General features: G+C 34.6%; 3 protein-coding genes across 6 annotated transcripts in view; 2 read left to right on the top strand and 1 right to left on the bottom strand.

Moving 5' to 3' along the window:
* LOC138944693 (tyrosine-protein phosphatase non-receptor type 13) overlaps nucleotides 1-13,808 on the top strand; it is a 79,346-nt gene that overhangs the window by 1,573 nt on the left and 63,965 nt on the right. The gene's annotated exons all lie outside the window — the stretch shown is intronic.
* The window catches only part of LOC138944695 (serine-rich adhesin for platelets), a 126,918-nt gene that overhangs the window by 106,497 nt on the left and 6,613 nt on the right, over nucleotides 1-13,808 (bottom strand). The gene's annotated exons all lie outside the window — the stretch shown is intronic.
* LOC138944698 (uncharacterized) lies at nucleotides 8,622-13,598 on the top strand. 4 transcript variants are annotated; one of them, XM_070315590.1, is made up of 3 exons: nucleotides 8,622-11,194; nucleotides 11,337-11,394; nucleotides 11,978-12,668. In XM_070315590.1, the coding sequence occupies exon 1, from the start codon at nucleotides 9,476-9,478 to the stop codon at nucleotides 10,358-10,360; it is 885 nt and encodes a 294-aa protein (XP_070171691.1). In that variant the 5' UTR covers nucleotides 8,622-9,475; the 3' UTR covers nucleotides 10,361-11,194; nucleotides 11,337-11,394; nucleotides 11,978-12,668. The 4 variants fall into 4 exon arrangements, with proteins under 4 accessions (XP_070171691.1, XP_070171690.1, XP_070171692.1 ...); XM_070315589.1 differs by having other exon boundaries at nucleotides 11,337-11,590; XM_070315591.1 differs by lacking the exons at nucleotides 11,337-11,394; nucleotides 11,978-12,668 and adding an exon at nucleotides 13,458-13,598.

The following is a 13,808-nucleotide window of genomic DNA, read 5'->3' as shown; positions in this document are numbered from 1 at the left end:
GTATCTTTCTAATTTCGAATAATATTATATTTAAAAAAAATAAAATATTTTAAAAATTTATATAAGAAGAATAAGAGATGTTCTTATATATTTATGTGTGCGTGCAATAATATTGCATAGATTTATATATTTTAATAATAAAGTTACATTAAACATTTTAGTAATTAAAGCATCGCTGAGAACCACTCTCCCAAAGTTATCGTTAATCCATTTTATAATCAAGGTATCTATCTCGTCGCTTTCAATATTTAAATCTATGAATAATATATAATCTGCATAATCTGTTTAATATATAAATATTCTAAATCTATCTATATCTATTTATCGCAATACAAATCTCTAAAATCTCTAAATTTTGACATTGCAAAGAAACGTAAATATCTCATTTTCTTATATGAGTTTTAGTTGAAAGTGACGAATAGAAACAAATATTATTTAAAATTTTTTTAATGTTTTCGCCTCGCATAATACATATAATGATTATTCCGTTTATATCAGTGCGAATGCATAAATCTGCGCGACGAAACTGTCACGGCAAACGGATCCGGGCGACGTAACCGGAGCAGTTTGACGTGCGGCGACCTTACCCTGCGTCGTAACGCACCGTTGTGTTGCGCGTTAACTTTGAAAATCGCGCACACACAAATACCGTTGCGTTAAGGTCGTTCACTTATATACCTGCCTAGCTACCTACCGATTGCGGTGCGGCACGGGAAGAACTGCTGGTGTTTGCGCGCGGCGAATTGCGGAAGAAAATGAATACGTTTGAGAAAGCACGTGTCTCTCTTTTCTCAGCGCGGGTCACCTTACCAACGCGCTCCCTTTTTGCGAGCATGCCATTTCGGCCGAAACTCACGTACGATTGTGAAGCGAAAGTTTCGAGAAATCTACTAGGAACAGTCCGGCGAGATTCTGCGACAATCTTTACGTGATATCACGATCCTATTGTTGACGGTCACGTTTGGACATACGTGATTCGAGAAAATATCGTTGCATCAGTTACATAATTTAAATATAAACATGTAGTTGACATTGTATTCTCTTTATAAAAAGAAAATCTTCCTACGACCATACGAAAAAAATACTTCTCTGACAATGACATGATAATACACGAAAAAAGAAGCAGCAAAGAAAACGAACATTCTATTATAAATCTATATAAAATTTTACGAAATTATAAGCATTATTACAAGCAATACGATTATAATTTTGATAAAAAACTCTTAAATAATATTGATTTATTTGACTTGATTTTTGCAATATCGAGTGCTTGTGTTTTTAAGGCTATCATGTGTGTAAAATACTATCACAAATAATTTCAAATTTATATAAGCATGGAATTATATTGTGCACAATGTCGCCGGAAATTTAACGAAAAGATCGCCATTCTGTTCATTGGAATTACACACGTTACACAATAAGTTATATAATTTTGATCGAGTGGTTTTAAGAACGAGGGCAATACAAGTATCATTCCTTGAATATGTGTTTACTGGTTGAAACGTATGGAAAATGCTAGGAGACGAGATCTTGCACGAATAACTTATAAATTAATTCCGCATAATTTTAATTTTCAGAGAATCAACAAGCAGAGTGAAACGCGCGCTTTCGAGCTATGGCGTTATTCGCGGGTAAATCGCGCGTCACATCCCAAATACCTAATTAACTGCGCTGGCAACTGTTAATCAATGCATCTGATAATCTCAATCAGAGAATTCATTACGGAGTAAGACACGCGACATGCGAAGAAGGACACGACGGTACAAAAGTGAAACTAGATTTTCTCTGGCGCCGATTCAATTCGCAGCGTGCGAATTGCTTTACGGTCCATTTGCTTGTTTCCCCTAATTACGAAAGTCCGCTTCCTCTCGTCAAGCTTGAAAACGGAAGAAAAAATTAAGGATTCCGAACTACTTTCTTCTTGTTGATTCTAACATTGCCAAGTTGAGAAAGTAGAGTCATTATAGCTGAACCCTTTGATTATGCGAGCGAGACTCTATAATGCGTGATTGTTTTGAGAAAATCTTGTGTCTTGTAATATGCATAAGAAGTATCTTCTGTATATGCATTATTTTTATGACACAGATACGTTTTCTCTCATCGACATTTCAATAAAAAAAAAAATTATTGTCCTGCAAAATAAAATTGAGTATTCTATCCCCAACGCAAGCGAGGAATCTTTTAGAAACAATCGTGGTAACTAAGATTTCTAAGGAAGTTTCTAGGACATGCTGTAGATAAATAGCTTTTGCTAAAATACAATACAATAATGCGAGGCATTACAAACATAAAAAGGTCATACAACGTAAAAATTAAATAAAGGATTCATGAAAATATGACACACAGTCGTTTCAAACAAATTATTCGGATCTTGTAGAAAATCGAACCTGCGTTGCATAATTCGAATTGATAAATACTTCTCGAAACGTTTAAACTCTTAAATATGTCAGACGATAAACTTCATATTAAATGCAGGAATAAGAATTCTTGGCAAAACTCGTCGGGCGTTTCGAGAACTACGAGGCAAGTTTGCATATCGCGTTTAACGGCAAAGTTTGCAAATTTTAGAGGCCTACTCGCAATTGCCGAAGAGCAATTTGCTTAAAACGGGCACTGCTACAGCACGCTGTTTTTACATAGCCAAGAGTGCGGTATAATAGCTCCCACGAGAATGTATTCTATAATTCATGATTATAATTACTTCCGCATACAGCTTAATACTAGTGCACCTTTGAAGTGCACTTCATGAAGTCGACATATGTCTCGCAACGATTTCAGCATCGTAAAGAAGGAGAGATGAGATGTAATGCGCTGCAACAATTAATGCTTTTAACTGAAATGGAATCGTCTATAGAATGCAACAGCATTTCTTTAGAAATTTGTTAGATTTGAATTTTTTTTTTTTCTATAGTATTTTATCATGATCATCTTGTTTCTCTCTCTCTCTCTCTCTCTCTCTCTCTCGCTCTCTCCCCATACGTGTATATCGATTATTTTTTCAATAACAATGCGTCAGAAGTGTTATATGTCATCATACTGATATATTCAATGACTATTCAAAACAGGAATCGTTAGGCATATCTTGTAAGAAGAGCAAGATGTACTTAAGCAGAATATTTTAAATACAGAATCTAATTTAGTTACATCATTGTACGTATAAAGTATAGTGATCGCAATATAAAGATACAACAAGATACATTACTTATGAGGAGCGATCTAGAAATTCTTTAGCGAGATGTAAGGCGTCGACTATTAGGGAAGCTTCTCACCGTTCGATCGGCAATTTTCTTCGCCATAAGCGGTAGGGGCACGCGTGTCGCAACAATCGGAGAAAACGCATAAATGGTTCGACAACTTCTGAAATCCAGTTGAATCTTTGCGTAGGGCCATAACATCAATAGTCACGCTACATTTACCTTGACAAAATTTTTCGTGGAATTCTGCGCATTCCTTTTTTTGTGTCACAAAACGCTATGCGTTTACGAGTGAACAAATAAACGAGAGACCCGAAAAAAATGAAAAGAAATGAAAAAATAAATGAATAGCTGTAGTATGTTTTTATCTGTTAGAACTTCTGGGAATTATAGCGTCACATAGTAATAATAATATAATAGTGCTTATTTTATTTTCTCTCTGAGAGAAAAAAATACAGGAAAATAAAAAATAATATTAATATTAAAGAATCCAATATAAAGTGACAAATTCAAAATTTATATGTATGTGTAAATTTTGTAGATAATAATGCTAATAATTGTATAGAATCTTTTTTCTGTATTTTTATGATTGTTCCGAGTTTCATTAAAAACTGTATATCACACAAGAATTCGCGGTTGACGATACGCGAGTGTTTAATCCAAAAATTTTAATTTTTTAGTAATAAACAAGGCTCTCTCGATGAAGATCACTTTGAAATTTTGTATATCGAATATCGATGTTCTATGACGGCTCGGGTAATATTTTCGAAGAAAATTGCATCGAACGTACCAGGTCGCCCGCCGCTGTCAATGGAAAATACATCTATGATCCTTTGGCATTATCGGCGAAACGAAGTACCGGATAACCGTGTTACGAGTCAATCTCTCCGCCAAGAATAAGCAAGTCCCCGGAGGGCTTTGATGGAGACGGGAATAGTTTTTTTTTATTCCGGTCGCGGAACATTCGATGAATCCGTTTCGCGTTCGTATTATTTTTTATTCCGCGGAAATGATCTCTATTTATAAATCGTGAATAATTTATAATAATTTCACGGATTGATAATTACAATTTATATTTAAATTCTTATTGCCATTCAAATTGAAATATTTAGTCAAAGAAAGTTTTCCACCTAAGTACCGCAATAAATTCTCTCATTCTCGATGCGAGCTCTTTTATTTTTTATATAAGCGTGGGCGTTTGTTTGTCGAAAGAAATCTCTTTCCGATATCTCTTCGGCAGAAAATTATATTTGCGCCAATATCTGAATAACTCTCTGTCATCAGAAGGTGTTCGGTGATACGAATGTTCATTTGCTCGCATTGTAGTCGAGACTCCACGCTATTTATATATGTCCTCTAAATAGGAATAGGAACCGTGTATCTCTTCCGCTCACAATTTTAGATAGCTTGCATGATTAATCGAGTTTCTTCACAAGACACCACATGGAAAATGTTGCGTGCGATCTAATCGATCGGAAGATGACAACGTCAAATTTCAACCCATTCATCGGTGATTTATTAAGCCCCTCGCGAGTGAGAATTACCGGATTGTCCATGTGATTGAGATAACTGTTTAAGAGATTGCGCTATTAATTTACATATGAAAGATAACAAATATGATAATGAGTTAGTTGAATCAAGACAAATTTGACTATTGAACTTGTAGGAAAAATCAGTGACCGTATAGATTAAAAATAGCTTTGAATCTGAACTGTTTGCAGATTTATGTCATTTTTACGATTCATATTATAGCTGATTTTTTTTCCGCGAACCTAATAGTGCGAATAATCTATTTTGTTTTAGAGATAGCTTTATTTCGTCTCCCTTTACCTAAGAGAGACATTTTTTATATTTAAATAAATGGAAAAATAGATGGAAAATTTATTCGCAGATTTCAAGCCATTTTAGCACTAGAGCCATAATATTTGAGTAATAATATTTATACGATTTTTAAATAATTGTCACTTATATATGACGAAATATAGTATAAATATATTCAAAATTTATTCACAAGATTACGGTGTGTGTGTGTGTGTGTTGCGCGTAAAGAGTATAATGCAACGTGTCATTGAAAAGTTGTATAGTATTGAATTTACTAGAGATATTTTAGAACATCGTCACATGTTATGCGAGCTTTCGAGAATCTTCGGTACTGTCGCGAAATCTTGTAATGAGCTTACCAAGCCGGGAAGCCTTTTATTGGCACGTCTCGCGGCAAAGTAGACGCGAAAAATGGCAAACCGTTGCTGGCAGTTGTTGCGTGCGTCACGTGCCGGCATTTCATGCTCCGTAAAAAGCCGTAAAAAAAAAGCGAGCCGCTGAGAATTACGAACACATTCGCACAGATCTGACAGATAAGCGACAGAGATAACGCGGTAAGTTTATCGATAAACATTACAATTAAAGATACAAGTGGCCGCGAAAATTTAATTTTTATCCTACTTAAATATTTATATATGAACATAATATTTCATTATATTTTTTTTATATCAAATTGGTAAAAATATCTATTATTAAAGTTAAAATCGAATATTTTATAAGATATTTGTTATATATATTTTAATAACTTAACGCGGGATAAAATATTTAGCACTAATTGCTTCAGAGATAAATGTGCGTTACAAGATCGTCACATTGTTACCTTAAAGCCGATAAAGTCAAAGTCGAGTAATATGCCCTCGTTTTCGATTATAACTAGCCAAATATTTAATGGGGCGAGATATAATATTGATGCGATGATATAGCCCGAGCTCTCGCGAACGACGGTTTATGTGTGGTGTATGAAAGCAACGGTAGAGAGATTAAACTTTCGTAACTACGCATACAACAGAGTGATTCCCCACTTACGGCAGAGGGATGCACCGAGAATAAGGGCTCGCCGGATGTATCACTTTCCATAGAAATGATCGCGCGCAGCTCCGGGCTGTCCTTTGCCGATAACTGTCCCGCCGTTGCAATTTCTACGTTCATTGACCGCAAGCTTCATTCCTCGGAATTGCATTGTCGCATTTCATATCACTTTATTGCGTACGGATTGTACAGTAAGTGCTTCCGTGCACCAAAATTTAAACTGACTTTAAGAGAATTTTATTTCGCGCGTTCTGTCATATATGTAACTATACATTGATAGAATATCATAATGATATATATATATATATATATATATATATATATATATATATATATATATTACACGCGCATCGATCGTTTTCGATAACAGATGAAGAATGCGTCGATGTAGAATAGGAATAATGATCGAGCCAACTTTTCTAACTGGGTGTTCGCGACGGACGACTTCGGAAGTGGAGCATTGGACGACATTGTACTGTTACCTTATAGCGACCAACTTTCCGTTCGTGACGTAATATACCCATGTGCCCATTTAATTATGAAGCGAGTAATTATGCAACTATTGGTAACAGTCGGCAATGGAGCTGGAGATCGATTTTCCTCTTTTCATTGTGTCCTTAATACATCTTCTGCCATAAACATTATATTATCAGAGTTATTTTATTAAAACATATAATTATTATTCTGACTATTATAATTATCAGTCTGATTATTATAGATCCTACGGCAATAAGATACTTCTTTTTTACAACTTTGATGCTGTTCGTAACGCGATGTTTTTATGTCATGATTTCATACAATTTCGCTACTCGTAGTGAACAAACAGCTTTTATCGGCCTTTTACTATTCGTGACGAAGCATGCGATGTCGGAGCGTTTGTATGAACCGAAACAAATCAGTCGTCTATCGATTCGCTCTGCTTCTACTGGCATACCCTTTATGAATCATGAAAGCGTCGATAAGACATGGCACATTCTCTATCAAATACAATTACAATCAATCGTTGGCCTTAATACGCTCTAATTTGAAATCTGCCGTCCACCCGTTTTCGTCGAACAAGCTCGCAAGTCATCGTATCCCTATTATTCGTCGTTGAACAATAGAGTCAAATTTTGGTAACCAGCCAGTCAGTCATTGAAAAGGCAAAAGGGGGGAAGGACAAGGGACTAGAATGGAAGAAAAAGCGGAAAATAGAGTATTATATAGAGATCGTGCTCTGGTGAAGATTGTTCTTTGTCTCGATAACGATTATATTATTCCTTGCAATTTATTTGATACGATATGTAACGTGAAATTCAATCTATTAGGATCCATATTCGTTTTTGTAGCTTCGCTTTTTTTCTATATTCTCGAAGATGTAGAAAACGAGAGAGGAAGAAGTTATTAAAGCTGCTTAAACTGCCGCAGATCGAGCAAATATTAGCGAGTTTTGAATCGCATGCAACTAATGTTAGCAACGTAAATTGCAAATTTTCTCTGGATCCATTTTGTGATAAATGGCATTGAATAATAGCGATTTATGAAATGAAACTTGTTTATTTTGTCATGATTTCAAAATGAAATTATATGTATTGCTACACATTCAAATAATTTCACCTGATATTTCATATTATAAATTGAAATTGCTATTATAACATTTTATATTGATCATGCGAAGAAACGCGAATATTTTTCCGTAATTTTAATTTCGCACGTATTAGTTGAAAAGATTTATAAGAAGTGCAAATGTAAGCTCGAAATTTGATCATCTATCATCGCACCCACTCTCAAGTATGCGCATTTCTTTCATGTAGGAATGCCACGTGCGGCCACGTGTTCACGCACACATACATTTCGGAAGAAGAGTACATGTTCTTGATTCCACTACCTCCCACATACATTGGCTTCATCCTGAAGCCGATTATTGTAAATTATTACGTAATGAGACAACATCCCTCAAACTTGTGACCTAAATTATTAATTGATAATCAATATTATGCGCTGGTAATAACAATTAACGAGGCGTAATGATCAATTTTCCTGATTTGGATAAATAAAGTTAAAATTCTGAACGCGCATCAAAGTGGTTTTAATAAAAAATTTATAATATTCCAGCGGCTTTAACTTTCTCGGCACTTGTAAAAGTGATTCTGCCTCTCGATCTCACTCGATTATGCGTCGATAAAAACGTTACATGTTTCTATTTAATAAAAACATGTTATTTTCATTAGATACCAACAATTTAATGTACAGAGTACCATCATATGCTTTTACGATGTTCAACATTGAAATCGATACTTGCAGATGATCGCTGCATGGTCATTATGAAGAAACGCGGAAACAACGAGAACAAGGGTAGTAAGAGTCGTCAGAATGCAAATAATGCAACGGAGAAGTCGGATTCGGGAAATATGAGCGATGACGATAATCAAGGCTTCGGAAACTGGCTTCGGTCTAGCACCGGTGTCGAGATGTTACGACTCTTTGTAATCGCGAATTCGATTTTGGTCTTTGTGACCATGGGTTGGCCGAATATGAAAGAATCCTTTTACATAATCAGAGATTACTTCGTAGGAGAAGAGGATTAAATTAATCAACGGAAGATAACTTAAAAAGAAAGATACTTTAAAAATAGCGTTATATAAATTTAATCAATTTTAAAAACAAATGTATTTTTATAAGACAATATTATTCCTCAATAATAATCCCAATTATTACGATTGTTATATATTTTAACATTAACTTTATATTTATCTTTTATGTCATTAATAAATCTAGAGCATTATCATAGCATGAGTTTTTTAAAATTTGACATTGATATTAAAACGAATAAGAACCGAAAAATAGGTAACAGATAATTATTAAAATTGATAGATTGCAATTTTGTAGAAATTATGTTGCTTATTGCTGATTATACATGTAGAATGTAAATAATTTATCTTGTATTTAGTTTATCTCTCTCGTAGTAAGAGTATTTTAAGATCGGCGAGAGATCCATAGGATGGTAAACGATGAATAATAGCCAGCTTTCAAAAGATTTAATGTCCTTGCAAATACAAACGTCTGTCAGAACTTTTTTTTCAGGTGGCATTTGAAAGTCAAATGCACAGATCGTGATATTTGTGTTAAGATAAAGCTCGTCTCTCTCTAGTTTTCTCGCTGCAAGTTCTAGAACTTGAAGGAATAAAAACATCGTAAAACTTTTAGCAAAACAAGCGAATAAAAGACAGTTATTAAATCTAAATTTTAATTTTAATTTAATGTCAAACTTAACGACGGTTTAAATTTTAGAAGAAATATCAATCCTAACAACGTATGTCGCGTGTCAATCTTGCCGAGTGTATTGGACGGCAGAGTTATAACGCATTTATACACTTGAGATACATTTTTATTATAATTCTATATATATTGTATATTATATCTCGCTAATCAATCATAAGCAGGGCCTTATCATGTTAGCGTTCGCCGTTCGCGGTGTGGTCCTGCTAGGCGTGTTGAGTTGGTATAGTGCTACTGTATGGAAGATGATCGATGGTTACTTTAAGGACCAGTTTCGCGATTACTTGCAGGACGAATATCGCAAGCATCCGCGGATGAAAGTTGACGTCGAAAGTATCAGGATCGTCGATAAAGGACCCGTTTCAAGCGCGTTGCCGGCCGAGTCGAATCTGAAATACGACATCGCGGAGACCTACGACTCTGACACGACTTGTCCGGCCGACATTATAGACGCTTGTCAACAAGCAATCGAAGCTTCGAGCGGAAAGTTGGAAGAATCGGTGGCAGGTAGTACCGGCGAAAACGCGGCCGACACCGTCGGCGTTAGTCCCACCGATAAAAATGCATTCGCGGAGAACGAATTTCCAGATCGATCAGAGCTGGAAAGTAGGAAATCATCGAGCGGCGGCGACGAAGAAAATGACGAAGAGAGGCAATCGAGTGCCATCAATCAAAACGGCGATCGTGAGAATGAGGCGATCAAGGAATCTCCTGCGTCGTCCTCGCGTCGTCTCGACGCGAAGAGATTATCGAAAGCCTCGAAGGAAATCTTGAAAGAAATATCGCGAGAAAAGCCGAAGAAACGAAGAGTAAATGCAATTGTTCTGACGGATACAGATCTTGCTGGCGCGAGGATCAGAAACGATGCAAACGACGATTTCTCAGAGTTTGAAGAAGAGAATGGTCAGAGAGTCCGCGAGGAAGGGATTCTCGTATCGGAATTGCCGTTCAAGCCTAAAGCGGACATTGGCGACTTGGATAGGGTTACCGCAGAAGAGTTTTGTCCTCTGACTTTGGAGGACGAGGCTTCCTGCCGAGAAACCACCACGTGGCCGTGACTACGCTTGATGCACGTCGTTGCATCGTGGAATTGAAAGTGTTAGATCTCACGAGAAAAGTTATGCGTTAACAGCGGGATCTCGAAAGGATTAGGGACATGCTGAGAAGAGAGAGAAAGAGAAAACTGCGAATATTATCAGAATAAAACTGTTCAATAAGTTTTGCAGTTCTATTAAAGACACTGATAATAGATGCAGAATATAAAGATATTTGAAATCTTCATATTTTTATTGATGTATTGCAACTCTTTTTAATTCAATTCAATAAAATGAAATAATGATATATAAGATATAAAATATCATATTTTTAATAAACTATAGCAATATATCATTCCGCTATCTTTTTATTTAATAAATTAATTCAATCGGATCTTAACTAGATACAACTTAAATTTGTATTAATATTTTATCTTTTTAAATCATATATAAAATACATGTTCATATATATTTAACTTGAATTTAACTTTTTTATTATTTCTTGCTACTGCGATTGTATATGTGTGTGCATATATATATATATATATATAATACATCTTCTTTTATATTTCTTGTTATGTCTTTAAATATTATCGCACTAATCGAGGATACGTTTTCGCTGCCTAAGGATATTTTGAATCCAGGACAGATATAAGTAATTATGTGAATCGAATAAGGTCACTAAACAGACATCGCTGTCCTTTGACCTTGGAAGAAAAGATTCTACTTTAAGAAGAGAAACTATCGAGTGGCCGTGAGAAGTCAGAGAAATCGCGATGTACGATGTCGTATTGGCTTTCAACGGGAAAATTGTAAAATCACGCGATTCGTCTGCAGATATCTCATCATAAGACCAAGGTAATTTATATATATTCTTAACATTATAACACTTTGTTTATTACATAATAAAACTCATAAGTTACTAATTGTAAAATAATTATATTTTATCTTTTATTTATTGTGCGTGACAATGGGACTCCGTAATTTTAATAACCGGAAGGCGTATATAATTATGCCTATATTTTCGGAGCGGCAGAGGGAATCGTATATTATCTCAAGTAATGAGAGACACATCTATTTTTCTTGCAATATATTTAAAAAAAAAAGAGTATTTATGTACATACTGCGTTTACATTTCTTTGTACTCGACTGAAGCGATTTTGATTGCTATCATTGAAGTTAATGATTTATCAACGAATATACGCCAACGTTTCATGCAAATCAGCTGTTTCGTTAGTGCAGTTAGGCGCAAATGTAAATACATTGAGAAAATTCATTCATTATTATTGAACCGTAAAAACAGTTTCTCAAGATTGTTCTGAATACCACCTTTCAGCTTTTAAACTTGTATCATTTTTAAACATGCTTTTTTATTTCTTCAATGTTATTTCAAAAAGTTTTATATACAAATTTATATGTATGTGTGTATATATATATATATATATATATATATATATATATACATAATATATTTATCTTTTATATATAAAAGAAAAACTTTTTAAATGTTTTACTTTTCTTTGTTAAAAAATTTAATGCTTTTATAGAATGAAATGACACAATATTAATGGCAATTCGATACCTGCATACTCTGATACATATAAAAGATAATATATTATTTAAAATCTAATTTTGTTTTAGCGGTGGACAAAATATGGAATTGAACGCAAACTATATTGAAGAAACAATTATGATATTTAAAAGATGAATTGCAATATTTCACGCGGCAGGTCAAGATTTTTTTTTTTTTTTTTTTTTTTTTATATATATATAATAATGTTATTTATCGGGTTACATTCGCATGCATATTGAAATATTCGTTGTTTTCTGTTATCTCAGAGAGTCTTGTCAATTGATTGTGTAAATCGAAACAATTTACATTCGCCAAGCACACACGATATCGATTGCATTTTAAAGCAGTGACGTTTGTAACGTGTGTGAAGAATACTAACAACTAACAGCGTTATCGAATCGCAAATAATGACCATACAGGATGATTACTGTAACGTCAATTTCATTTGTCCTTCAAAATAACATGTTTAAATCATTATCGTATAAAACAACGGATATATTCATGGTGATTTAAATTAAATTAATCACAATATGTAATAAATAAAATATTAATTTATACAAACCGATTATAATTGTAGAACCTTGGTAAAGCAAGATATTTAAATACAATAGAAATGCCTTATACTTGAGAGGGAAGCAACGCTTCTAAATATTTATTTATGATTATCTATATTAATCTACAATATTCGAAGCGTGTCGAATGATGATGTGGTTTTGCGCGAGAATATACAATACTGTATTACGTCATTGAATTATTCGATGTAATAAAAACAACGTTTATACCTGTGTCGTTCCACCTCCAGTTAGACATTAAACATGACAGAAGTCGTATAACAGAAAGAGAATTCTGAATATGAGATAAAAAAATTAATTAAATAATTAACTAAATAATATAAATCTAACCATTTATCATAAATCAAATATCTTCAGTATATGAAACCAAACTTTAAATATTTCAATATTTACCGCTTTAGTCGGGATTTCGTGACGCGCAAGTCACGAATCACGAAAATGATCCACGGAGCAGTATCTATCTGTCTTCAATCGTTTGCCGGATATCCTTCTTTAGAGAATTGCCGTAAAAAAGTGTCTTTCTGCTTAACGACACAACATTTCCTCGCGTACACCGTGAGCACGGAGGGGAGAAATAACGTTGATAAGAACGCTCGCGAAAGCAGGTAATTTCCTACGTAATTGAGAGAAGACACACCGGTAATGGCCTCGTTACGGTAGCCGTCGATTTCCGTAATGACTTCCCGCGCTCCTATTTGGCGTTACGCTTTTTTATATCTGTTTCTCTCACAAGAATCATAAGGCCGGACGCGGATAGCGCGACTCGCAAATATCTCTATCTACTTCCGAAGATTGCTATTAATCGCGTAGATTAGATGATATAATATATGCATTACATTTGCCTCAAGGATAACGATCGCTCTTATCGCTCTCATAATATCAGAAATCTCCCATCTTTAAACACATATTGATATGTAAAATGTATGTAAAGGTAGCTTGGCTACTTACATATTGCTTTTGTATTGCTTTTATATAGAAAGAATTCGAGATGTTTCATGCAAATATGCTTACTGCGTTGGCGACCATTGGCACAACTGAATTAAATCAAGAATGATAAAGGTGAAGAAGAACTTGAAAGCGCAATTAAGACGAAATCAAAGTCGAGTGGCAGCAAGGAAAGGTGACTACGATTAGTTTATAGCAGTTTTCATTATAATCTTAAAAGCGTTGATTCCCTTCCTATTCACCCAGGGCATAGCCGGCAGCTTTGTTAGAATTCCTCGTAATTACATTTCATCATCGACGCAAACTTCATCACTGCTTCCTTAAAGATCCTTGCGTCAATATAAGTGTTTAAACACTTTCACGACAGTCGCGAGTCCTGATC

The sequence above is a fragment of the Polyergus mexicanus genome, unplaced genomic scaffold (assembly GCF_030449975.1).
Source record: "Polyergus mexicanus isolate NDT 795.1 unplaced genomic scaffold, iyPolMexi1.0 SCAF_2, whole genome shotgun sequence".
Taxonomy (NCBI): domain Eukaryota; kingdom Metazoa; phylum Arthropoda; class Insecta; order Hymenoptera; family Formicidae; genus Polyergus; species Polyergus mexicanus.
Note: the sequence above shows the minus strand (reverse complement) of the source record. Positions and strands in the feature narration are given on the sequence as shown.